Here is a 27,363-nt window from a genome sequence, read left to right as displayed (position 1 = left end):
ATGATCCATTCAGAAAATCCATTCTCCAAAAAAAGCATTAGTTTGAAATGAAAGAACAGAGGAATTATTTTGTGACCTATTAAACATTTTTGTAATTCATTCATGGAATGTGGGCATCACTAGCTGGGTGAACATTTATTGCCCATTCATCATTGCATTTAACAAGGTGCTGTGAGCTACCTTCTCGCACTGCTGCAGTCTATATAATGTGTGAACATCCACAAATTTGTTAAGCAGAAAGTTCCATGATTTTGACCCAGTGACACTGAAGGAACAGCAATATATTTCAAAGTCAAGATGGCAACTAGATTGAAGGCGAACTGGGAAGTAATGGTGTTCTATATATTGCTGCTCTTCTCTTTCTAGATTATAGTAATAATGGGTTTGGAAGGTGTTATCTAAGGAACCTTGATAAGCTTCAGCAGTGCAGTTTGTAGATGGTATACAGTGCTATTACAGAGTGCCCATGGTGGAAGATGTAAATGTGGGTGTTGTGTGAATGAAGCAAACTGTTTAGTCCTGGATTTTGCCAATCTTGAGAGTTGTTAGTCCTGCACTCATCCAGGCAAGTGGAGAGTACTTTATAATGTTATTGACCTCTACCTTCTATATTGTGGACAAGATCTGGGGAGTCATGAAGTGAGTTGTTCACTCCAGGATTCCTAGTTTCTGACCTCTCTTGTAGCTACGATAATTGCATAGCTAGTCCATTTCAGTTTCTGCTTAACAATAACTCCCAGGATGTTGATAGTGGGAGATTCTGTGATTAATGCTATTGAATGTCAAGGGGCAATAGTTAGATGCTATTTTGTTGAAGATAGTCATTGCCTGGCACTTGTGAACATGAATATTACTTGCCACTTGACACTTCACTATCTGCAGGAAGCACAGTTTACCCCAATTGTATGCGTAAAAGTTTGTAAGCTGTGGAAATTAACTTGTTTTTGAGCACAAGCAGAGTTGTCAGGATGCTAAAATGTTTCTGCAGTTAAATTTGTGTTTGGTGTCTTTTGTATTCACCTCCTTAGTATTTCCAGCTGGGATTCTGCAGCCGCCACTTTATGATTCTGAATTTCCTCAGTAAGTATTCCAAATTAATAACATGTCCTAGTTCAACATACATTGTAGACAACATAAACAAGATTTTAAACTGCTTCATGTCAAAATATCTGTTGACAGGTCCTTGAACTATGGAGGTATTGGAACTATTATAGGACACGAATTGACACATGGTTATGATGACTGGGGTATGTTTTAGTCTCTGAAAGCATCTTTTACTTTCTGTTTTTAAGTGCCATAAAGCCAGATGAAATATTCTAATAAAACAGGCAGCAATTCTAAGTTGTGTCCTATTCACTTTTGAACAATGTTCATGTGAATGTGTTTGTGACTGCTGATAAATCTTGGAAATCAGTAAGATAAAAAGAATTGTAAACACCGAATACATTAAACGTGAATAAAAATTATTATCTGTATTGTATCAAAAGTGCATAATTACTTAATGTTTGTGAAGACCAAAACAAAAGGTGAAGTCCCAGAGATACATCAAAACAAAACAAATTAAGGAAGTAACAAAAGCAGAAGTTGCTAGAAAAGCTCAGCAGGCCTGGCAGCATCTGTGGAGAAAAGAATGAGTTAACATTTTGGATCTGGTGACCCTTCCTCAGAATGGGTCACCGGGCCTGAAACATTAACTCGGATTTTTTCTTCACAGATGCTGCCAGACCCGCTAAGCTTTTCCTGCAACTTCAGCTTTTATTCTCAATGTCCAGCAACCGCAGTTCTTTCAATTTTTAAATTGAGGAAGTAATCAGATTAAATGTAAATTCTAAACAAAGGATGGAGAATGTAATTGGATTAAAGGTAGGCAAATCTCTCCAATCCTCTGGCTTCCACCATAGCAGATTAAAAGAGGTACGTAAGGAAACTCGTGATTAATTGGTCTGGTTATTTTCTGCATGGACTGGGAAACTGCTAATACCACTCCATTTTTCAAATGTATTAACAGAAAAATATCCATGCAGGGTTTTCCTAGCCAAATATCAAAAGGTAGATCAATAAATAAGGAAGGTTACCATTTTACATGTGACTTTCCACCTTTTAAACTTTAATCTTTCTTCTTACATTTCTGAACCTTTAATAATTTTTACTCATTTTATCACTTCTTTCATTCTTTGTACCTTTTATGAACTGCGAGGAACCAGCAGAAACAATAAATCTCTGCAAGTGTAGAACTTCCGCCAAATGACACTAACCAAAGTAGAATTTTCGTGGACTCGGTAGTTACATGTCCTGAATGAATACTTATGTTACTATAAGTACATCTGGGACAACTCATGAGGTTAGAACAGTTGTCTGACCAGTTTTACTTGGTAGATAACCCATGCTCTTCACTAATTTAATAGCCTTCAGTGCTCTTGGCAATACAACAAGTGTTCCTTATGTTAATCTGTGCAGGCATTAAATTTTATATTAATTATACACCTGTCACAAAATGGCTCAGAAATTTCATGGTAAAATGCAGGAATTTCAGTATAGTCAGACATAATTCTACCCACCACTCTCAGTAGCTCTGCCCGTTTTGAATCTGATGCTTGGATACTAGAAATACATCTCCCTTTTTGTTGTTCTTTCCTTTAATGGTGTTGCTTTTGTCCAACTCCTGCTTGGTCTTTTACCACCCATTCCTAACCTTATGAAACTGCTAGTTCAAGACTTTACCTTGTGATTATGTATGTTCAGATTATGTGTCCTTGTCCTAGTTGAATTGGCTGGTCAACTGATTTGCAATGCAAAGTGATGCTGATGGCATGGGTTCAATTCTTGCACTGGCTAAGATCACCGTGAAGGCCCCACAATGTTGACCTTGCCTGATTTGTGGTGTCCCTCAGGTCAAACAGCCTCCGGTTGTCTTTCTCATGAAAGAACAAACCTATGGCCCTCTCGGACTATGGTGACTTTACTTTTACCTTGTCCAACCATGGGCATTAGATTAGATTAGATTAGATTACCTACAGTGTGGAAACAGGCCCTTTGGCCCTAGAAGTCCACACTGCTCCTTGAAGCATCCCACCCAGACCCATCCCCCTATAACCCATACATCCCTGAACACTATAGGCAATTTAGCATGGCCAATCCACCTAGACTGCACATCTTTGGACTGTGGGAGGAAACCAGAGCACCCAGAGGAGACCCACGCAGACACGGAGAGAATGTGCAAACTCCACACAGACAGTCGCCTGAGCCTGGAAATTGAATCCGGGTCCCTGGCGCTGTGAGGCTGCGGTGCTAACCACTGAGCCACTGTGCCACCCCTTTAGTGTAGGTTCACATGCTTGGTTCCCTTGCTGGGCAAAGGTCTTGAAATGCCATTTAAATCCTGAACAGTCAAGGCATGTGCCTATTTCAGGAAAAAGCTGCTTGGGATAACTTCCCAGAATGGCAGGAACTAATCTAAAAACCATTCTTAAATATAAAAACACTGACTATTTTCTTCAAAATTTGTGAATGGCGTAAAATATCCTACCTACTGTACAAAATTAGACAAAATATTAAGGAGCATAGATTCCTTAAAGCTTGGTGTGCTAGGAGATCAAACCATATTCACTCCATAACATAACATAAATTTGATTTTAAAAATAAATCTGCCATTTCAAAGTAAGCAGTTATCTTAAAAAGCAACTCTATATACCTTTCCTCAAAATCACAATTTTGCGTAGCCTGTTTTAATAACAATGAATGAAGCTTACAGAGATGCTTCACTCGGTCTGAAAAGAAAATGATATAAATGTATTCACCTGGTTGGTACTTATTTCATTGAGTTGTTCAACTACGAAAAACATGATTGTCAGCAGTCACTTACATAGAGAACCCAAATCAAATTAAATTCTCATTTCATAATCTTATTCTATTGTAAATTATCGTGAAGAAATACAAATAACCCAATTGCAATATAACTGATTCCCAAATGACTTTTGAGTTAAATCCCTCACTTGCAGCTTCAGGAGTGGTGGCTTTATAAAATTGTGAATAAATTACTAAATACAGCAAGTCATGAAATTGGAACGATAGTGAAGATTTTATTTGTTACATTGCCTTACTCGCTTTCACATGTAAATTTCACACGTCAATGTAAAAATACTGTGATTAATAATTGTTTTGTTTCAGGTAGTCATTATGATAAATATGGCAATCTGAAAAAATGGTGGACAGAAGGATCCTATAATAAATTTATTAGGAAAGCACAATGCATTGTCAATTTATATGAAAACTTTACTGTTTACGACCAAAGGGTAAGTTCTCTGGTGTCCTTTTCTGCTGAAGATCCATGAATTATGATTTTTTTTATATTGAGGCAGAGGTACTTATATAGAAGATGCAAAGAAAGGCAACACCTTATTTAAAATGTGTGTCAGAATGTTTAGAAAGAAACTAAGAAAATGAAACAATTTGGAAATAGCATTCAACGTATTTTGTTAATCTGATCATAATATTAGAATTTTAAAATCTAAATACTTTTGAGAACCATATTTAAGTTTATTAATGATTTGATATTTTAGGATTGAATTTTCCTCCATTATTGTACTCAAAATTACACAAAATTGTGGTGAATACGGATGTCATCAGATGCTAAGTCTAAACACCAACTTGGTGCTTGTTCTCAGTTTTCTTTCCTCAACTGCTCCCAATTGAGCCTTTCCCACCAACCATACACATCTATGATATACCATATTACTTGGCAAGTAATCAAGAAAGCTAATGGAATTCTGGCATTTCCATCTAGAGGAATGGAGTATAAGGATGCAGATATTATGGTGCAGTTGCAAGCTACATGGTTAGACCTCACTTAGAGTACTGTAAGCAGACCTGGACACCACACCTTGGGAAGGATATATTAGCCTTGGAGGAAGTACAATGTAGGTTTGCAATAATGATACCTAAACCTTAAGAGTTGAGTTATAAGGAGAGATTGTATAAATTAGACCTATTTTCTCCAGAATTTAGTAAGTTAAGGAGTGAGCTGATTGGCGTCTTCAAGATATTCATGGAAAAACACAGGATAGATAAAGATTAAGTATTTCCACTGGTTGGGGATTCTAGAACTAACCAGCATAGTCTAAAAATTAGGGCCAGATTGTTCAGAAGAGATATTAGGAAGTATTTATATACACAAAGGGTAGTAAGTGCTTGGAACTCTCTTCCACAAACCAAAATAGATGCTGAATCAGCTGTTAATTTAAAATTTTAGATAGATAAATACTTATTAAGCAAAAGTATTAAGGCAAGTAGATAGTGTTAGGCTACTGATCAGTCATGATCTCATTGAATGGTGGAACAGGCTTGAGGAGCTGAATGGCATATATAACCTGACAACTGCCCTAACACAAGCCTTTCAGGACTTAATTATGAAAATTCAACCTGCTCTCAAGCAGGCCATTAATTCAACAGTGCCCATGTTCATCACTTACAGACTGCAAGGTGTGAGCTGGATATCAAAATATGGCACAGGAGTCGATCATTGAGGATGCAAGCAGCAAAACTTTGAAAGTAGTGCTTCAACGACACCAGATTTACTGAGACAATACCACCTTGGACCTTGGGGACTGTTTCAGTGCAGTCCTTAGCACAAAGCTCACAATCTCCTGAAACTGAGGGAACAGAAAAGAATTTTAGACATACAGGTCAGCTATAGAGTCATACAGCTTGGAAACAGAGCCTTCAGTTCAACCAGTTGATGCTGACCATAATCCTAAACTAAACTAGCCCCTCTTGCCTGCACTTAGCCCATTTCCCACCTAACATTTCTTATTCCTGTACTTATCCAAGCTTTCTTTTTAAATGTTGTAACTGTACCTGCATCCATCACTTCCTTTGAAAGTTCATTCCATACACAAACCACTGTCGGTGTAAAAACAAAGTTGGCCCTTGTGTCTTTTTTAAATCTTTCTCCTCTCACCTTTTAAAAATATGCCCTTTAGTCTTGGAATCCCCCGCCCTAGGGAAATGACATCTGCCATTTGCCAGATTTATTCTCCTCATGATTTAAAGAAAAACTCCTACATTCCAATGAAAAATGTATCAGCCTCTCCAGCCTTTCCCTACAACTGAAACCCTCCATTCCCAGCAACATCCAGGTACATCATTTCTGAACCCGTTCCATCTTAAAAATACCCTTCCTATAACAGGGAAACCAGAACTAGACACAGTACTCCAGAAGACTTCTCACCAACATCATCACACACAACACCATGATGTCCCAACTCCTGTACTGTAATGTCTGAGCAATGAAGGCCAGCATGCGAAATGCCTTCTTAACCATCCTGTCTACATGTGATGCAAACTTCAAGGAATTATGTACTTGAACTCGTAGTTGCCTGTGTTCTACAACACTACCTAAGGCCCTACTCTACGTTGTATAAGTCCTGCCGTTGCTTGTTTAACCAAAATGCAGTACCTTGCATTTAACCAAATTAAACAGTTGTGGTGATTTTTCTCTCATGAGTAGGCCAAGTGCATTCATTTTCCAGAATTAGTAACTTGCAGTGAATGTTTTAATCAGCCCAGCAATGTACCTGCCGCAGAAATACCCCTAGTGGTGTGAGTGGATGCATGCCATTGATAGGTAAGTAGAAGGGGACGTAAAATACAAGGTCAGATTTTCAAGATGCAAATTTTTATAAAGTAACTTTTTTGTAGACTTTTACCAAATCTCTCAATTTCCTATTCAGGTGACTAGCCTTCAGTTTCTTAACTTATTTTTTTGTAATTATACAGAAGACAATCGTAGTGATTGTAATGAGGTCAGCATGGTAGACCTCAAATAATGAGTTCCTTGATTGGGGCAGTTTATCTTATCTAATCAGAGAGCCCCAGCTGACAGATATTAACAGGAGTATCAGACGTCCTGAGGGGTGCCTCTGAGGGAGCTGTATCAGTGTCAAAGGCTGTAAATAAAGGGTGAGGGGATACCAGCCTCTATGGAGTTACTTCAAGAACATTGAAAGAGTAGAAAGTGAATGAAATGACTGGACACAATGACTGGATCAGACTGTACAGTTCATACTTTGAAGGAGGCAGATGGTGAAAATGAGCAATGCCTGTCTGCCATGGCAACTATTTCCTTTAATTGTACATATCACCTTACTCTCCTTGGCAATACAGCTCCTGAAAAGAAACTCAGATGGTTAGTTAGAAATTATTAATGCATGATGAAATTTACAGAGTAAAGTGGATTCCATTTTCAAATTTTCAATATATAGAGGAAATGTTCCTCTGTAAACAATAAATTGAAGTCAATATAAAAAATATCCCCAACATGCCCCCAAAAAAAGTATGCTTCTGATTGTTAGAAAATATATGCTACTTAGTGGGAAATACATCAGATTTTAAGGGGCATCATTTTATATTGGACTGTATCCTGTTTACAATATATTTTGCTACTATTGGTCTCCCTCTACAGGTCAATGGCCAACTTACACTTGGAGAAAACATTGCTGATATGGGAGGACTTAAACTTGCATACTATGTGAGTGAACTTGTAATATTTCTTTTAAAAAACGGCATTTTTAAGTTGTAATAGTCTATAGTGAACAGTCATTTTATTTATATTCCAGGCATATCAGAAATGGATTCGTGATCATGGTCCTGAACATCCCCTTCCAGGCTTAAAATATACCCACGACCAACTTCTCTTCATTGCATTTGCACAGGTGGGAAAACAAGGCTATTTTAGCCAATGGTCTGAACACGCCTACCTCATTTTCAGTTACAGACCTTTCATAAACTCCCATTCATTTTTAAATACACAAATGATGAAAAGCTGAGTGTCATCCAGGAATTACTTACTTTGCTATCAATGCATGCACCCTTATTTGAATTGTTCTCTGTTTTGTTGGTCAATATTACAAGGTCTAAGTATTATTTTAGGAACTTCAGGATAGGCATCACCAGGAAATTCAAATGTTTACATGTACAATGAAATGAATAGATGCCGTCATTAGGCAAATTTAGGAAAGATGTAATCAAGCAGTTAGAGTAGAAAAGTTTCCCTGCAGAAGTTAATGGCAGCCTACTCAGTTCCTCAGAAAATGTACCAGAGGGAGAGGCAGAAAGACAATCTTCTGCTGCTTCTTCATCACAGAGTGAGTACAAGAGCATAGTAGAAATGTCATTGGACGAATAATCCAAAGGCCTGGACTAATCCTCTGAAGACATGAGTTCAAACCCCACCCTGGATTTAGGGTGATTTAATTTTTTTAATATCAAGAATGATTGATTGTGCATTAGGCTGTTCTCCTTGGAGCGGAAGAAGAGATTTGACATAGGTCTTCGAAATCTTCAGTGACCTTAACTGAAAAGATAGTACAATACTATTCACATTAGCAAAAGGATCAAGAAGTCAAAAAGACCAATTTGAAGTGATTGACAAAAGAAACAATGCTGATATGAAGGAAAGGATTTTTACACAGCAATTTTGCAGGATCTGGAATGCACTGTCTGAGTGTGCTGTGAAGGCAGGTTCAACTGAGGCAGTCAAAAAAATTTACTTAATTATCTGACGAAAACAAAACGCTGGGCTATGTAAAAGAATGAGGGAGTGGGACTGTTTGCATAACATTTGTAGAGAACCAATATGCACTTGATAGGAACTGTTCCATGATTCTTCTATGATTGTAGATCAGTTATAGTGAGGAATCCTTCTGCAGATCATCACCTATCCCTATTTCTCAGGTAATGAATTAGTCCTCGTTCAATATTGAACTCCATTTGGAAGGAGCCCTAAGGGTAGCAAAGACACAAAATATACTATGGGGAGTGAGCATCAGCATTCATCATCAAGGGTGGCTCAGTAGTACAACTCCTGACTACGTCCTGATGAACACATCTACCAGACTGGACCTGAAGCCAATGGTGAAAATATCAGTGAAAAGGGAAGAAACTCACTTGACTTAATCCTTACCATCTAATTGCTAGTGGACTATCTATCCGTTGTAGATGGGGCTGAAATGGCCTGAAAAGGTTAATACCATTTAAGCACTGGCCACTGCAATGATATCACAAAGACATTAGAGATAAGGAGGAATTTCCTAGGAGACAGATGTGGGCCCAGTGAATTTCTAACAAGCTGTATAGTTGTTTAGGTAAAATTCATGTAGCCTATAAATTTCTGCAATAATGCTCATAAGCCATGGCATCAGAAACAGTGTTACCTGAAGGATTTAATTTCACATTTTTTTTAATATATCCATTCATGGGATGAAGGCGTCACTGGCTAAGCAGCATTCATTGGCCGTCCTTAATTGCTCGGAGGGCAGGTGAGAGTCAATCACATTGCTGTGGGTCTGGAGTCACAGATGTAGGCCAGATGAGGTACGGACGGCAGTTTCCTTCCCTAAAGGACATTAGTGAACCAGGTTGGTTTTTCCTGACAATTAACAATGGATTCACAGTCATCATTAGACCATTAATTCCAGACATTTTTTTTATTGAATTCAAATTCGACACATCTGCCGTACCAGGGTTCAAAACATTATCCCCAGAACATTATCTGGATCTCTGGATTAATAGTCCAGCGATAATACCACTAGGCCATTTGCAGTAAATCCTGCAGTAAATAATTCTTAAGGTGTACAATTGTTTCTAAACTGGATATGAAGACAGCAACTGAACAAAAAATACATTTATTTACATATTTAGGAGATTTGCAGATGATGTTATTGTTTACCAAGGGGTAAATGAAACATCCAGTTAAATTCACAGAGGCATGGAAAGCCTTTGACAATTATTTCAAACTAATAAATTTATTGAAAAGGCAAGATTTAACAAAAAAAAATTCAGCTTCCATGTTTCATGATTTCATTAACAATCTTTACATGCTCACAGAGAAATGTGACTGTGGTGACAAACTCAGAATCCATAACAGACCAGATTGTCATATGTATTACAGATGAGTCTCTTACAGATTTATTTCAATTCAAGGAAAACCTAATTCTAGAGAAAGCAATTTAGATGGTGAATGTATCAAAAATGCAGAAATAAAACAGAAGGCGCTGCAAAAGCGTTACTGAACCGAAATCATTAGCTTTGCTTTCGCTCTACAGATGCTGCCAGATGTGCTGAGTTTCTCCAGCAATTTCTACTTTTGTTTCAGATTTCCAGCATCCACAGTTCTTTGTTTTAAGATAAAACGTAGCAAAGAGATCTACAGAATCAATTCATTTAGCTAGAAACAAAACCACACACCGATAAGGTCATAGAACAAGTAAAACAAACATCAGACAATGAGGGTCCTTGCCAGTTCTACGGAACAAAGACACTTCACAGGTGCAATCAGTGCCCAGCTTTCAAACCTATACGCTTTTATTATAAGATAATAGGTCAGTTACAAATAAGTAAAAGACGGAATAACCCACACAATGAGATAAATAAGATGGAACAATCTCCATTAGAAGATCGGCCTAAAGTTTTCGCAGGGCAAGTCAGTCCAAACATTTTAGCATGCATTTATGTCAATGGGCATCCTGTGACTTTCAAGTTAGATGTGGGAGCAGATGTCACAGTATTATCAGACAAAGAACCTTGGTTGACATAACACTGCTTACAGGCAACAGAAATCGAGCTACATGTTCTAGGTGGCATTGCACTTGTATGCTACAAGCAACTCTCCAACAAAGGGGTCGCGATATATAAGAAAATCCTTTTATATTTCACAACGAAGACTTCTCTCTTCTGAGTAGAAGGCCACGTCTTGACCTCAAATTTAATTCAAAAGGTGGAAGAGGTTTAAAATCAGAAATATGAGGAGAAGCTGGCAGCAAATTTTGCTTAGATTCTTAAACACTTGACAGAACCTAATAAAAAAAGGTTAGTTACATTTGAATAAAACAATTGCTTAATATCATAAAGGAGAAGGGAGGTTATAACCATAGTAACTTACCCGAAATGTTTTCTGCGGCAATCAAAACTGAAGTATGTTCGGTATCCAGTGACAATAAAAGTTAGAGAAGTGCCAGCAAAAACTGAATGATCGCTCGCACTCAGAAGAATGTATAATGGGAGAGCAACAGTGGAAGCATCTGTAGCTGAAATGAGAAGCAACATAGTGAACAACTATCTCTGCCAAATTCGAGTCTGCCATTAGGCACTGAGGTGATCAGGAGAGACAAATTCAAGCCAAATATCTGCTGTCCCCACCTCCTAGAAGGACAAGGGCAACAGATACATGGGAACACCATCACCTCCAAGCCACTCACCATCCTGATTTGAAAATAAATCACCTTACCTTCACTGTGACTGGTCAAAATCCTGGAATTCCCTCCTGAAGGACATTGTGTTCAACCTACAGCACATGGACAGCAGTAATTCAAGAAGGCAGCTCATCATCACCTTCAAGGGCAATTAAGGACAGGCAATAAATGCTGGCCAACCAGCGACGCACACATCCCATGAATGAATTTTTTAAAATGGAAGTGAATATATTATAACCAAACTTGCAGACAGCACAAAAACATGTGGAAAAGCTAGTTGCGAAAGAGATACCTACAATTCACAGAGAGATGTTGCGAGGTTAAGTCAGTGGGGAAAATAATGTGGCGAATGCAGTATAATGTGGGACAATGTGAAATTTCACTTTGGAAGGGATTATGAAAGAACAGAGTATAACTTAAATGGAGCAAAACTGCAGTAAGTTGCAACACAAAGAGGCTTGCACATGAAACAAAGAAAGCTAGCGTATTGGTGCAGCAGGTAATCAGGAATGCTAATGGAATGTTGGCTGTTATTTCAAGGGGGTTGGAGTATAAGATTAGGGAGGTCTTACTGCAACCATACAAGCCATTAGTGAGACCATATCTAAAATACTGTGAGCAGTTTTGCGCACTTTTTTTCAAGAACAATATTATTTTATTGGAGGCTGCCCACATAGTGTTCGCTAGGATGATATCTAGTGTGGAAGGAAACACTGTGGAGATCACAGTGGGTCAGGCAACATACATGGAGAGAAAACAAGCAATGTTTCGAGTCTAGATGACTCTTCATCAGAGTTGAAGTGAAGTGTGAAGGGGACAGCATTTATGTCATAGTTTGGGGGTGTGGTTGGAGTCCTGGGGTAGAAGGGCTGTATTCACTGTACTCAATGTGGCCTACTCTACATTGGAGAAACCAAACACAGACTGGATGACCGCTTTGAGGAACACCTCCTGTCTGTGCTGAAGAATAACCACCACCTTCCCGTAGCCATTCATTTTAACACAGCACCCTGCTCACATGCCCATTTTTTGTCCTCAGCACACTGTAGTGCTCCAGCAAATCACATTGGAGAAAATTGGAGGAGTCAGAGAGGCCCTACAGTGTGGAAACAGGCCATCTAGCCCAACAAGTCCACACCAGCCCTCCAAACAGCATCCCACCCAGACCCATTCCCACACCCCTGCCTAACCCACCAAACATAAACATCCCTGGACACTATGGGCAATTTAACATGGCCAGTCCACGTACCCTGCACATCTTTAGACTATGGGAGGAAACCAGTGCACCTGGAGGAAACTCAAGCAGACATGGGAAGAATGTGCAGACTCCACATGGACAATTGCTGAAGGGTGGAATCGAACCTGGGTACCTAGCACTGTGAGGCAGCAGTGCTAACCACTTAGCCAACATCGCATTTTCAAACTAGGCACTTTACAACCTTCTGGACTTAAAATTGAGTTCAACACCTTCAAATTGTGAACGCATTCCTTCCCTTTCTTCTAGCTTTGTTTGTTACATTCTCTGCAGCATGTTCTCTCTCCCCTTAGTCCCAGTGGAGTTGGTTATCTGTGATAATGGGAACTGCAGATGCTGGAGAATCCAAGATAATAAAGTGTGAAGCTTGATGAATACAGCAGGCCAAGCAGCATCTCAGGAGCACAAAAGCTGACATTTGGGGCCTAGACCCTTCATCAGAGAGCGGGATGGGATGAAGGTTCTGGAATAAATAAGGAGAGAGGGGGAGGCGGACCGAAGATGGAGAGAAAAGAAGATAGGGGAGCGGAGAGTATAGGTGGGGAGGTAGGGAGGGGATAGGTCAGTCCAGGGAAGACGGACAGGTCAAGGAGGTGGGTTGAAGTTAGTAGGTAGGAGATGGAGGTGCGGCTTGGGGTGGGAGGAAGGGATGGGTGAGAGGAAGAACAGGTTAGGGAGACAGAGACAGGCTGGCCTGGTTTTGGGTTATCTGTTCTTTCCTCTCTGGCAGTTAGACACACCATTATTCTGCCATTCTCACATTCCAATCACTTAATCTGAACTATCAACATTCTTTCTCCCCCAGCGCTCCAGCATGCCACCACCCCGCACAACTATTGTATAAATGCAGTCCCCTTCACACTTCATTTCAACTCTGATGAAGAGTAATCTAGACATGAAACATTAGCTTACTTTCTCTCGATGGATGCTGCCTGACCTGCTATGATCTCCAGCAGCTTTTATTTTCAGTACAGATTCCAGTAACTGAAGTAATTTGCTCCCTCTAGTATGGAGGAGTTGTCTTATGAGCAAAAGTTAAATAGGTTGGGCCACTGAAATTTAGAAGAATGAGAAGTGATCTCTTTGAAACATATAAAATTCTTAAAGAGTTCAACAGAGTAAATGCTGAGAGGATATTACCCCTCATGGGGGAGTCTAGAACTAAAAGGAAGAGTTTCAGAATAAAGTGGCACCAATTTGAGACTGAGACAAGGAAAACTTCCTTCTCTCAAAGGGTTGGGAGAATTCTTTGTCCCAGAGAGCTGGGGGGGACAGAGCATATTTAAACTGAGATAGACAGAAGAGTCATAGAGTCATTCATCATGGAAGCAGACTCTCAGTTGAACCGTCCGTGCCAAACATAATCCCAAACTAAACTAGTCCCTAAACTATATCCCTCCAAACCATTCCTATTCATATATCCAACCAAATGTCTTTTAAGCATCGGAATTGTACCCCCATCCACCACATCAACAGGAAGTTCATTCCACAAGCTAACTACTCTGTGTAAAAAAAAGTTGCCTCTTATGTCTTTTCAAAATCTCTCTCCTCTCACCTTAAAAATGTACCACCCAGCCTTGAAGTTCCCCATCTTAGGGAAAAGACAACTACCATCAACTTCTTTCAGGTCATGTCTCAACCTCCTACTCTCTAGTGAAAATGTCCCAGCCTGTCCAGCCTTTCTTTATAACTCAAACCTTCCATACTTGGCAACATCCTACTAAATCTCTTCTGAACCCTCTCCAGCTCAATAATATCCTTCCTATAGCTGGCCAACCAGAACTGGACACGGTATTCTAGAAGAGGCCTCACTAATATCCTGTACCACCTCAACATAAATGCCCAACTCCTATGCTCAAAGGACTGAGCAATGAAAGCAAGCATGCCAAATGCCTTTTTAACCATCCTGTCTACATGTGGTGCAAACGTTAAAGAATTATGTACTTGCACCCATAGATCCTTCTCTTCTACAACACTACCCAAGCCCTACCATTAATTTTATCAGCTTTACCCACATCTGTTATAACAAAATGCAATCCCTCACTTACATCCAGATTAACCTCCATCTACTGTTTTTCAGACAATTGACCCATTTGATCAAGATCCTCTTTGTAATTTTAGAAAACCTTCCTCACTGTCTACAAGGCCACCAATTTTGGTGTCATCCACAAACTTACAAATCATGCTGTCATCCAAATCATTTATATAAATGACAAACAAAAGGGGACCCAGAACCAATCCCTGTGGAACACCAATGGTCACAGGCCTCCAGTCCGAAAAGCAACCCTCCACCATTACTCTCTGTCTACAGCCATTAAGCCAATTATGTATCCAATTGGCAAGCTCACCCTGAATCTCATCCTTGATCAATAGGGGAATCAAAGATTATGGGGAAAAGGCATGAGTGGATGTGAGGAATGGTGGATCAACCATGATCCTATTGAATAGTGGAGCAGACTCAGAGGCCGAATGGCTTACTCCCTTTCCTGTTTCTTTTTGTCTTGTGGTCTAAATGTTCAGACCATTCAGTTCACATTACATAAGAGCAAGCATTGTCCAAAGACGCTGGGTATAGCAGAAACTGTGGGATTAGATAACATCTTGTTGGTAGTTCTGAAGTTTGAACACTAACATGCCTCTAACCAAATTGTTTTTGTACATTTGCCTGACATGTTCACAGTCCTCTCATTATCATATACATGCTCACAATCTTCTAAATTATTTTTATGAACAATTGGCTTGGGTTTACTGAGTTACCAATCTTTCCACCAAAGGCAGCTTTTCATGCCTCGTGTGAAATTGCAACAGTAGGGCATTTAATGCTTTAAAAAAGAAATACCACTAATCTAATATTGACATAATTTCCAAGCTTTTATCAATCTGAAATATGAAGCAGATCTAACTGTTGTTTCTCTAAAAGCTTATTGTCATTTTAATGAGACAACAGGCTCAAATCTCCTGTGAAGGTCTCCTGGTTTCTTTGTGTAACTCAAGCACATAGAGGCAGAAATTTGGGGATCGAATCCAGTGGGTCTGGTCATTGACATCTCCTTCAATATTTTCTGCAGGAAGTGATAGTGGGCATTCAATAGATTCACCCAAATATTGGCCAATATTTGTCAACATATTAATGCTAAGTCTTTCCAATCATTGCTATAATAACAAGTCGGACACTCTCGACAAGATGTTAATGGAGAAATGGAAAGATTGAGTAATGAACTTCCCAACTCAAAAGACCCATCTCTTTTAAAAAGGCCCCTGCTCTCCATATTTCTGTTTCAGAGGGGTGCGGGTAGGATGATGTCAGAAACAAGAATATGGAGGGAATCCTGAAAATGTGTCTTAAGTGACATTTTTAAAGAACTCATGAGTTGTCCCAACTCACCAAAAATCTGGGCCTAAAAATTCAGTTGTACTGCTGGCACAGTAACATTCGTATGGTGGGGAGTGAAATTTAAGATTTAGGTAGCCAACTACAGTAAGGTGCTAGAGACAACATAGCTTGGAGCTGAAGAAATCTGAAGAAAGTTCCCAACCCAAAATGTCAACTTTCCTGCTCCTCTGATGCTGCCTGGCCTGCTGTGTTCCTCCAGCTCCACATTGTGTTATCTCTGGCTCCGGCATCTGCAGTTCTTACAATCTCTCCAGCAAGGTGTACTGCTCTTTCTCAAGAGCCTGATTGGAAACTGAGTGTAACAGATACTGGGCAAATGTACCAAAATTCTGAAGAAATTTAGTAGATATGGCAACATCTGTGAAGTGAGAAACAGAGTTAAATTTTTAAGTCTCTTCTTCAGAACAGGCTCAGAAAAAATTGGTATTGAACACAAAACTTTCTATTTCCACAGATCTGCTAGAGCTGCTGAGTTTCTCCAATGTTTTCTATTTTTGCTTCACATTTCTATCATCCGCAGTATTTTGCTTTTATGTTACTGTGCTAGTGTAGTCTTTTGAAAATGAAGATAAATAGTGAAACCACAAATGCAACAAAGCAGCCCGTTATACTGCATTGTTTGACACCGTGCAGCAAATATTCTACTTATGATTCTCAGTGAAAGATTATACCGAACACTAGATTGAGATCAAACCAGAAAGTGCTAGAGAAGCTGAACAGGTCTGGCAGTGTCGGTGGAGAGAAATCAGAGTTAACATTTTGAATGTAATCTAACTGTTCTTCAGAAGTGAGAGGAGTTGGAAAACTGTGGCTTTCATGCTAGTGATAGCGGGAGGAGGAGCAACTGATATGGTGATTGTGCCCACAGCAAAAGAGAAAGGCAATGATAATTGTGGGAAAGAGTGATAGATTTGTAAATTTAGTGTAAATATTAGCTGTAAAAAGGAGAAAATGGGTCTGCTCTGTTGAGAGAAAAAAGCCAACGAGACATAACAAAGCTGGGGAAGGTGGGGATGCAAGAAGGATGGAGTAAAGAGGTCATACCCTGAAGCTGTGAAATCTAGTATTTAGTATTAAGTCCTAAGGCCATAAATTGCCTACGCTTGGAATGAGAATTAAATTAGTTGAGTTTTGGGACATCATCCAGTGATATGCTTTGCAGACATTGCATTGATTGTTTTTGATCAGATCTGCTTAATTCCTGCACCATTCCCTAGCTTAGAGATGAGAGATGTCTACCATGGTTTAAATGCTCTAAGATCATGAAATTGGAACATACATGAAAATATATATCAATCAAAAGCAGTCAGTTTTAGGGTCTAAGAGTTGTTCCCTTTAGTGTAAGTTTCAGTGCAACTTTCCAAACCTCAGCTGTCGGGAAATGATTCTTCATATCTGAGCAGCAACCAAGTTTTTTTCAAGATTAAATCTAGTCCCCCCAAGTTCTCTCTTTGCTGCAAACCTATGACCTGCGCAAATCGCCAGATTGCTTTTTCATTATCTGTCAACTGGTTCACAAGTGTCTGTTATTGCTGTTGCAACTAATGGAGAGGAATGGGATATGTGGCAGCAGTTTGACTCACTCTGTACGTTTTCCAATTGGGAAGCATCTGGTTTCCTTTCCCTCTCCAACAACATCACAGCTCAGATCAGAGTTCAAACTGCAACTAACCACTCAGGCTGATCACTGTCTATTTGTAGCCTGGTCCTCTCCCATCTTTTGTGCAAAAATATTTTCAGGTAAATTTTTACTATGTTGACATTAACTCTTTCAGTTCTTACTTTTTCTTAACACTGTACATCGATACCAAGAAACTTGAAAAACAACCAGAAATCCTGTTTGAGATCAAGCTTGCAATTTGAGCAGTTGCAGTTTTTTCTTCTTTCACTGTGAAGCCTCTGTACAGGAAGGATCATCCCATCAGAACAATGAAAGGAACCTAAGGTGTAGTTCACAACATATGATCAAAAATAGAGTTTTCCTTTTTTATTATTCTGGTTTAGCATCTGTATAAATTAGATTTTCATGAGAATTCTGAACATCCAAAGGAAATTAATTGTTATTAATAGAATTCTTTTAAATAACGTAAGAATAAAAATACAAAACTATTACTGCAATATTCAAGCTGATAAAAAGGAAGGTAACTTCAGTGCAAACATTTTTGACATGAGGTGCTGGTGTCATTATTCATTTTGCATTACTGCCTCAAGCCAAGCCTTGTCTGATAACTTGAACAGGGAGATTCATTTAACTGATGTCAAGAAAGAAAGTCCATACAGACAGATAAAAAGACAAGGGTTCAGTTCATATTATTTGTAGATTAATTAAATCATTTAAAAGATTATGTTTGAAAGTATAATCCAGAGCCAAGAATGATACAGAGGTCATTCAGCCCATCATGGGTCTGTACCTGTTTGATGGAGATTAGATTAGATTAGATTCCCTACAGTGTGGAAACAGGCCCTTCAGCCCAACAAGTCCACACCGCCCCTTGGAGCATCCCACCCAGACCCATCCCGCTATAACCCACACCCCCCCAAACACTACGGGCAATTTATCATGGCCAATCCACCTAGCCTGCACATCTTTGAACTGTGGGAGGAAACCGGAGTACCCGGAGGAAACCCACGCAGACACAGGGAGAATGTGCAAACTCCGCACAGACAGTTACCTGAGGCTGGAATTGAACCCGGGTCCCTGGTGCTGTGACGCACTGCTAACCACTGAGACACCGTGCCATCCGTAACCAAATAGTCTCACTGCCCTGCTATTTCACCCATCCCTGCATTTTTCCCCAGCAGTTATGTAACCAATACTCCTTTGATTATTACTATTGAATCCACTTCAGCTGTACTCTCCTTGCCTGTTCATGAGTCTGTCTAAATGCCTTTTAAATGTTGTTGTATTATCAGTTGCTAACACCTTCCCTGGTAGCATGTTCCAGAAACCTACCACTCTCTATGTAAAATTTCATTTAATCATTCCCCCTTCACAGTCGCCTAGTATTTGACATTTCTATCTTGGGCAAAATATTCTAACTATCCCCCATATTTTATATACTTCTAACAGCTCTACCCTCATCCTATGCTGGTCTGGCAAAAACAATCCAAGTTTGCCCATCTTCTCCTTGTAGCTAATAAATTTCAGTCTGGGCAACATCCTGGTAAACCTCTTTTGCACCCTCTCCAAATCCTCTACATCCACCTCATAACTGCACACCATACTCCAAATGTGGCCTAACTGATGTTTTATACACCTGCAATATAACTTGTCAACTTTTATCCTCAATGCCCTGTCTGAGGAAAGCAAACATGCCATACAGCTTCTTTACCACTTTATTCTCTTGTGTTGCCACTTTCAGGCAGCTATGGACATGCACCCAAGATCCCTCTGTGTATCAATCCTCCTAAGGGTCCTGCCATTTACTGTATACTTTTCTCTGACATTTGTCCTTCCAAAATGCATCACCTCACACTTGTCTAGTTTAAACTCCATCTGCTACTTCTCCGCCCGACTTTCCAACTGACCTATATCCTGCTGTAACCTTTGACAATCTTACTCACTATCCACAATTTTCATTACATCTGAAAACTTCTAAATCTGCTCACCTAGATTTTCATCCAAATTATTTATGTATATTACATACAACAGAACATACAACCTGTGGAACACCACAAGTCACAGATGTCCAGTCAGAAAAATACCCTTGCAAAATTATTCTGTGTCATCTATGACCAAGCCAATTTTGTATCCAACCTACAATCTGCTGAACCAGCTGCCATGAATGACTTTGTCAAATGCTTGAGTAAAATCCGCACAGATGACATCCACTGCTCTACCCTCAATCATCTTCATCACTTCCCTCAAAAAACCTTAATCAAATTTGTGAGGCAAGAACTTTTCTACATAAAACCGTACTGACTCTCCCTAATAGGTCCATTTGTTTCCAGTTATAAGTAAATCCTAACCCTAAGAATTGTTATCAATAATTTCCTGCCCACAGATGTAAGGCTCTAACCAACAGAGAGTTTGTCCCCTGATACCCACAGATTTCATTTTTGCTAGGGCTCCTTGGTGCCACATCAGGTTGAATGCAGCTTTGATTTCAGGGGCTGACATTCTCGCTTCACAGCTGGAATTCAGCTCTTTGCAAAGGGTGATGCATGTATGGAATAAGCTGCCAGAGGAGTTGGTAGAGGTGGGTACAATTGCAGCATTTAAAAGGCATCTAAATGGGTTCATAAATAGGAAGGATTTAGAGGAATAAGAGGCAATTTCTGGCAAATAGGACTAGATCAGTTCAGGATATCTGGTCAGCAGACAAGTTGGACTGAAGGGCCTGTTTCCATGCTATAGGACTATGACTATGATGTTATGTTTAAACCAGGGCTATAATGAGGTCAAGAGCTGTGTAGCCCTGGTGGAAACCAAACTGAGTGTCACTGACTAATACTGCTTAATAGCATGGTTGATGACACCATCTACCACTTTACTGATGATTGAAAGCAGACTGGTAGGGTGGTAATTGGTTGGTTTTGGTTTGCCCTGTTTTTTTGTCCAGGACACACCTGGGCAATTTTCCACACTGCCAGGTAGATGCCAGTGTTGTAACTGTACTGGAAAATCTTGTCCTGGGGAGCGGAAAATTCTGGTACACAGACCTGCATACAATTGCCGGAATGTTGTTAGAGCTCATAGCCTTTGCAATATCCAGTGAATCAAATTGACTGAAAACTGGTATCTGTGTACCTGGGGACCACTGGAGGAGGCTAAAATGGATCATCCACTTGGTACTTGTGGCTGAAGATTGCTGCAAATGCTTCAGCCTTATTTTTGTTCTGATGTGTTGAGCCCTTCCATTGTTGAGGATGTTTGTGGAGCCTTCTTCAGTGAGTTGTTTAATTCCCCACCAACAGTCACAACCTGAAGTAGCAGGACTGCATAGCTTAGATCTGATTATTTGGTTGTCTATCATTTGCTGCTAATGCTGTTTGGCATGCAAGTAATCCTGTTTGGTAGCTTCATCAGTTTGACCCCTCGTTTTTAGATATGCCTGGTATTGCTTCTGGCATGCCTTTCTGCACTCTCCATTGAACCAGAACTGATCCATTAGCTTGATGGTAATGATTGAGTGGAGAATATGCAGGGCCATGAGGTTGCAGATTGTGCTGAATGTCCCATAGTGTCTCGTGTAAGCCCAGTCTTAAGTTGCTAGATCTGTTCAAAGTCTGTTCCAGTTAACACGGTGATAGTGCTCATAACATAATGGAGGGTATTCTCAATGTGAAGTCGGCACTTCATCTCATAAGGACTCTGCAGTGATCACTCTTACCGATACTGTCCTGGACAGATGCGTTTGCAGCAGACAAATTGGTAAGGGTGAGGTAAAATATGTTTTTCCCTAGTGTTGGTTCCCTTACCTCCTGATGTTGAGACAGGATATGTCCAGGGATGATGGTGGTGGTCAAAAAAAACAAAGTGCAAGCTGGAAATTAGAAACAAAAGAATATATTGCAAGAAAATCTCAGCAGGATCTGCACACTCTGTGAAGAGAAAGCAGAATTAATGTTTTGGGTTCAGTAAGCTTTCTTCAGATGGAAATGGTGGTGTCTGGGACTTCGTACTTCCATGAGTATGATCAGTCAGGCTTTGGCTTGACTAGTCTATGAGACAGCTCTCCTAATTTTGGCACTAGCCCCCAGATGTTAGTAACTTTGCTGGGTCTACAGGCTGTTTATGCCATCATCATTTCCGATACCTAGGTCAATGCCAGGTGCTCTGAAAAGTTTTGTTTCTTTGTTGGGACTTCATAGCAATTGACACAACTGACTGGCTTGCTAGGCCTTTTCAGAGGGAAGTTGAGCATCAGCCATATTCATGTGTGTCTGGAGTCACATTTAGACCAGACCAGGTGAGAGTGGTAAATTTCCATTAATAAACCATATGGGTTTTTTTAACAATGGGCAGTGGTTTCATGGTTATCAGTAGATCTGCTGTGGTGGGTCTCGAACCCAGTCTTTAGAACATTAGCTGAGTTTCTGGACTAATAGTACCACGAGGACATCACCTCCCACTATCTGCCTCAACATTTTTCAAGTCACCCAACATCTCCTTGGTGAATAGAATGTGAATTGCTCATTAAGAACCTCAGCTACTTTGTCTGGATGCACACATAAATTCCTTCCTTTATGCATGACTGTATGTACTCTTTCCCTAGCTGTACTCTTGCTCTTTATGTACTTGTCAAATGTCTTGGGATTCTCCTTAATCCTACTTGCCAAGGACATTTCATGGCCCCCTTTAGCCTCTTAATTCTTTATTTAAGTTCTTTCCTGCTTCCTTTATATTCCTCAAGGACCTTGTCTGATTTCAGCTTCCTAAATCTTACATGTGCTTCCTTTTTGTTTTTGACTAAAAATATGTAGAACAGAAAGACCCAAGGGTTTAGGTAATTCTTTGAAGTTTGTGTCACAAGTAGACAGGGTGGTTAAGGTTTATCAGACTTGCCTTCATTGCTCAGACCTTTGAGTACAGGAGTTGGGACATTATGTGGTGGTTGTACAGAGTATTGATGAGGCCTCTTCTGGAGCCCTGCGTCCAGTTATGGTCACTCTGTTATAGGAAGGATATTAATAAGCTGGAGAGGATCAGGAACGATTTATCAGGATGTTGTCAGGAATGGAGGGTTTCAGTTATAAGAAGAGTTTGCATAGGCTGTGACTATTTTCACTGATGACCTTATAGAGGTTTTAAAATCATACCAGGCATAGATAAGGTGCATGACAGGTAACATGTCCCTAGGGTGAGAGATTTCAAGACAGGAGGACATATTTTTAAGATGAAAGCAGAAAGATTTCAAAAAGACATGAGAAACAACTTTTTTGCACAGTGTTTCATGTGTGGAATGAACTTCTAGAGGAAGTAGTGGATATGGACACATTTACAATATATAATAGACATTTGGGTAAGTACATGAATAAGAAATGTTTGTAGGGATATGGTTCAAGTACAGGCAGGTAGGACTAGTTTAGTTTGGGATTATGGCTGGCATGGACTCGTTGATCCAAAGGGGTTGTTTCTGTGCTGTATGACTATTATTTGAAAAGGAAATAAAAGTCAGAAGAGATGTGTACCAGGCTACTGAGGCACTGACTGGAATCTTGTTGTAGCATCACATGGGATCAGAAGATCATAGGCTTCTGTTAGTAGATGGGAAAGCTGACAACACATAATAAAACAGCAAGCAGCCAGTTAAATATTCATGAATAAGGTGCTAGCTAATCATTCAGCAGGGGAAAACAGTCAGTCATTGACTATCAGAGATAATGGGAACTGCAGATGCTGGAGATTCCAAGATAATAAAATGTGAGGCTGGATGAAGCGGAGGCTTGGGGACCGCTTTGCAGAACACCTCCGCTCAGTTCGCAACAAACAACTGCACCTCCCAGTCGCAAACCATTTCCACTCCCCATCCCATTCTCTTGATTACATGTCCATCATGGGCCTCCTGCACTGCCACAATGATGCCACCCGAAGGTTGCAGGAACAGCAACTCATATTCCGCCTGGGAACCCTGCAGCCATATGGTATCAATGTGGATTTCACCAGTTTCAAAATCTCCCCTTCCCCTACTGCATCCCTAAACCAGCCCAGTTCATCCCCTCCCCCACTGCACCACACAACCAGCCCAGCTCTTCCCCCCCACCCACTGCATCCCAAAACCAGTCCAACCTGTCTCTGCCTCCCTAACTGGTTCTTCCTCTCACCCATCCCTTCCTCCCACCCCAAGCCGCACCCCCAGCTACCTACTAACCTCATCCCACCTCCTTGACCTGTCCGTCTTCCCTGGACTGACCTATCCCCTCCCTACCTCCCCACCTACACTCTCTCCACCTATCTTCTTTACTCTCCATCTTCGGTCCGCCTCCCCCTCTCTCCCTATTTATTCCAGTTCCCTCCCCCCATCCCCCTCTCTGATGAAGGGTCTAGGCCCGAAACATCAGCTTTTGTGCTCCTGAGATGCTGCTTGGCCTGCTGTGTTCATCCAGCCTCACATTTTATTATCAGTCATTGACTATGCTTTCCCACACGGGTTTGAAGCTGAACCAGTAGTTAAAGGGCAACCAGATATTTGTTGCCTGCAATCCAGTAATAAGTGGTGTCTTCAAACTGCAACAGCTGCCAAGATATTCTGATCCTTTCTCCCACCCAATGCCTCAGTATAACCTCAACTGCTGCTACTACCTGTTTCCTTGGAGAACAACAATTACTATCACCTGCTAATCAGTTGTGATGGAAATGTGTACCTAAGATGGCTTACGCAGCAACCTACAGTGAACCAGAGCCTTGCCAATAGCCAATCTAAATTAATTTAGAATCATAGAATCCATACAGTGTGGAAACAGGCCATCCATCCCAACAAGTCCACACCCCCACCCCCTGTCCGAACAGCATCCCACCCTGACCTATTCCCCTACCCCTGATTTCCCATGTCTAACCACCTATCCTAAACATCCCTGGGCACTATGGGCAATTGAGCATGGCCAATCCACCTACCCTGAACATCTTTGGACTGTGGGAGGAAACCAGAGCTCCCGGAGGAAACCCACGCAGACACAGTGAGAATGTGCAAGCTCCACACAGACAGTCCCCGGCCCTGTGAGGTAGCAGTGCTAACCACTGAGCCACTGTGCCACCCAAACTTAGATCGCTAAATTTGTTGTTACTGCTAGTTAAAATCACCAACTATGTCAGGTCTTTTTGTTAAAGTTCAATAGTGCATGTTGATTTGACCCATTGCAAACTAAAGAATCAACTAATTATTTCCGATTATAAAGTGGTACAGATTAGTAGTTGAAGGAATAATTGATTATTTTCCTTAACAATAATAATCAATGATGATGACAATGTTTCCCTTCAGATTGTTTGTCTTAATATTTTTGGTATTTATGCTAGCTAATGAAGTACTGACTATTTTTAATACTATTATGCTACCTTATTAGAATTGGTGTATGAAGAGAAGATCACAGTCCATCTACCTACAGCTGCTTACTGATAAACATGCCCCAGAACATTGCAGGTATGATTCTTTATAGCACTTGATTCTTCTGCTGTTGTATGAAATTAAGAAATGTTTATTGTTAGATAATTTTGAATTCATGAGTTTACATTTGACATTATGTCAAAATTATTTTAATATTCACTCAGTCAGAATTAACATTTGTATTTAAGCTAGATTTTTGAGTTCCAGACATCGTCTTTAGCAAAATTGTTTCAAATATTTTTCCTCACACTTATGTGTCAATATAAACTCTCTGAATGAGAGTTCCAATGAAGTGGCAATAAATACAGCCGGACCTCAGTGCCTGAAAACGTGATTTAACTTCCTGGTGCGCGGAAACTCTTTTTATAAGTGAATGACTTACATAGCTATTGTAAAAGTTGTTAAAAGTTAATAGAATAGGTTCTGATCTAACATTATAGTACAAAATGGGTGATAACAAGGGGGAAGACACTTTTACTTCTCTTCTTTTTATTTCCATTGATTTCAAAATTTCAAAAATATTCTTGTTTCATAAGTAATGGGAAGTAATGACCTTCTTGTCAATGTTTCTCTCTCACTGAGTAGTGACTTTACAAATGCCCTTTCAGTCTCAGTTACTGCCACCCCACCCAAGTGCACCACTGCTTCCTGGATTTTGATGGAAGGTCACTAACACTCTGTATTTTCTCCCTTAACTTTCATTCACTCGAAAACAAGACCTTTCCATTGATAATTTTATTGTGAATGATAGCATTGACACTCCACTTTGATTGAAACCCAATTGATAAGCAGCAGAGTTTTCCCCTTTCTGAGCTAAACTGGTCCAAACCATTCTTTCATGATTGAAAGGATTTGCATACAGGAGAAGAGGCCCTGTTGCAATTGTATCAAACTTTGTTGAGAACACACCTAGAATATTGCTAGCCATTTTATATTCCTTACATAAGGAAGGATATAAATTCATACTTGCCGTGGAGAGAGAGTGCAACAAACGGTTCGCCAATCTGATCCCTGGGATAGAGATAATGGGAACTGCAGATGCTGGAGATTCCAAGCTAATAAAATGTGAGGCTGGACGAACACAGCAGGCCAAGCAGCATCTCAGGAGCACAAAAGCTGACGTTTCGGGCCGAGACCTCTCTGATGAAGGGTCTAGGCCCGAAACGTCAGCTTTTGTGCTCCTGAGATGCTGCTTGGCCTGCTGTGTTCGTCCAGCCTCACATTTTATTAGCTTGATCCCTGGGATGTTGGAATTGTTTTATGATGAGAGATTGAGCAGAGAGCCAAGGTTCTTTCATTTAGAAGAAAGAGAGGCGATTGTATTAAAGAATGTAAGATTCTTATGGGGTTTGATAATGTAGATACAGATTGCGCAGTCAAGAACAAGCAGCCACAATCTCAGAATGAGTGTTTGGCCATTTAGGATTGTGATGAGTAGGAAATTCTACACTCAGAGCATGGTAAATCTTTGGAATTCTCCATCCCAACTTTGGACTATTAGCAAGCTGAACAGTGGAAACAGCATTGAGTAGAAACATCTAAGTGCTCACACAACCAAAACATCAGATCAACACAAAGCCAGTGACATTCCCCCTTTTTCCACTCCCCAAGATTTCTTTAGAGCCCTGTCTCCAATATTTTCCTGCTATTATCCAATCTTGGAGCTCATCTAAGCATTCAGAACAAGACCACCTGAGAACAAAAGAGATGTCTGGTCATTTGTTGTACCTACTTTTGCTGATATATTTGACAGGTGCCCTCATTCTAAATACTTGATCTGAACTCCGAAAATGGTCATTAGATTCATCCCAGCAGGCAATATTGACTGGCAGTTCTAATATTGTTTGATTGGCATCTTTATTACCTTGTAATAACCTGTTCTTTCTTTGAAGAGCCCGTTCAGTGTCTTTGTTTTCACCTGGGTAAGATTAAGGGGTATATAGCAAATTGTGAGTTTCCTTAACGGGACTTCCACCACTTGTAATTGATTGAATGTCTTACAAGAAGATATGGAGACAATGTTTTTCAAAGGAAAGTTGAATGACTGAATATTTTTGTTTTCCAACTCAAGGCAAGGGCTTCCCCAGAGTTTAAACATTCTCTGAGATACTGTGAACTATATTGATTAACATCACCCAGATCCTTTTAAAAACTGGGTAGCTTTATATGTTCACCACTGCAATGGAGTTGAAATAGGCATGAACACTGCATGCAATTAATTATTTGCACCCTTATCCCACACAAGTGAAAATTGCTGGAAATGGGATTGGGGCAGGAATCCCAGCATAAGATCCCATTTACTTCATCCACCTTAAACCCCTCCTTGCATATACACTCTCTAAATCATTTTTGCAACCATTACCTTGACTGCAGTATTTTCCATGCTCCCAAAGACAGACAATGACTAAGAATTTATATGACAGA

General features: G+C 40.1%; 1 protein-coding gene across 2 annotated transcripts in view; it reads left to right on the top strand.

The window, feature by feature from the left end:
• LOC125457772 (endothelin-converting enzyme-like 1) overlaps positions 1 to 27,363 on the top strand; it is a 102,965-nt gene that overhangs the window by 72,602 nt on the left and 3,000 nt on the right. For both annotated transcript variants that reach the window (XM_048542364.1, XM_048542365.2), the window contains exons 11-16: positions 1,029 to 1,080; positions 1,180 to 1,247; positions 4,168 to 4,292; positions 7,460 to 7,525; positions 7,614 to 7,709; positions 24,899 to 24,975. In XM_048542364.1, the coding sequence (XP_048398321.1) occupies positions 1,029 to 1,080; positions 1,180 to 1,247; positions 4,168 to 4,292; positions 7,460 to 7,525; positions 7,614 to 7,709; positions 24,899 to 24,975 (484 nt within the window). The remainder of the gene's footprint in view (positions 1 to 1,028; positions 1,081 to 1,179; positions 1,248 to 4,167; positions 4,293 to 7,459; positions 7,526 to 7,613; positions 7,710 to 24,898; positions 24,976 to 27,363) is intronic.

This window comes from Stegostoma tigrinum, chromosome 14 (genome assembly GCF_030684315.1).
Source record: "Stegostoma tigrinum isolate sSteTig4 chromosome 14, sSteTig4.hap1, whole genome shotgun sequence".
Lineage (NCBI taxonomy): Eukaryota > Metazoa > Chordata > Chondrichthyes > Orectolobiformes > Stegostomatidae > Stegostoma > Stegostoma tigrinum.
The sequence above is the reverse complement of the archived record's forward strand: the minus strand, read 5'-3'. Positions and strand labels throughout refer to the sequence as shown.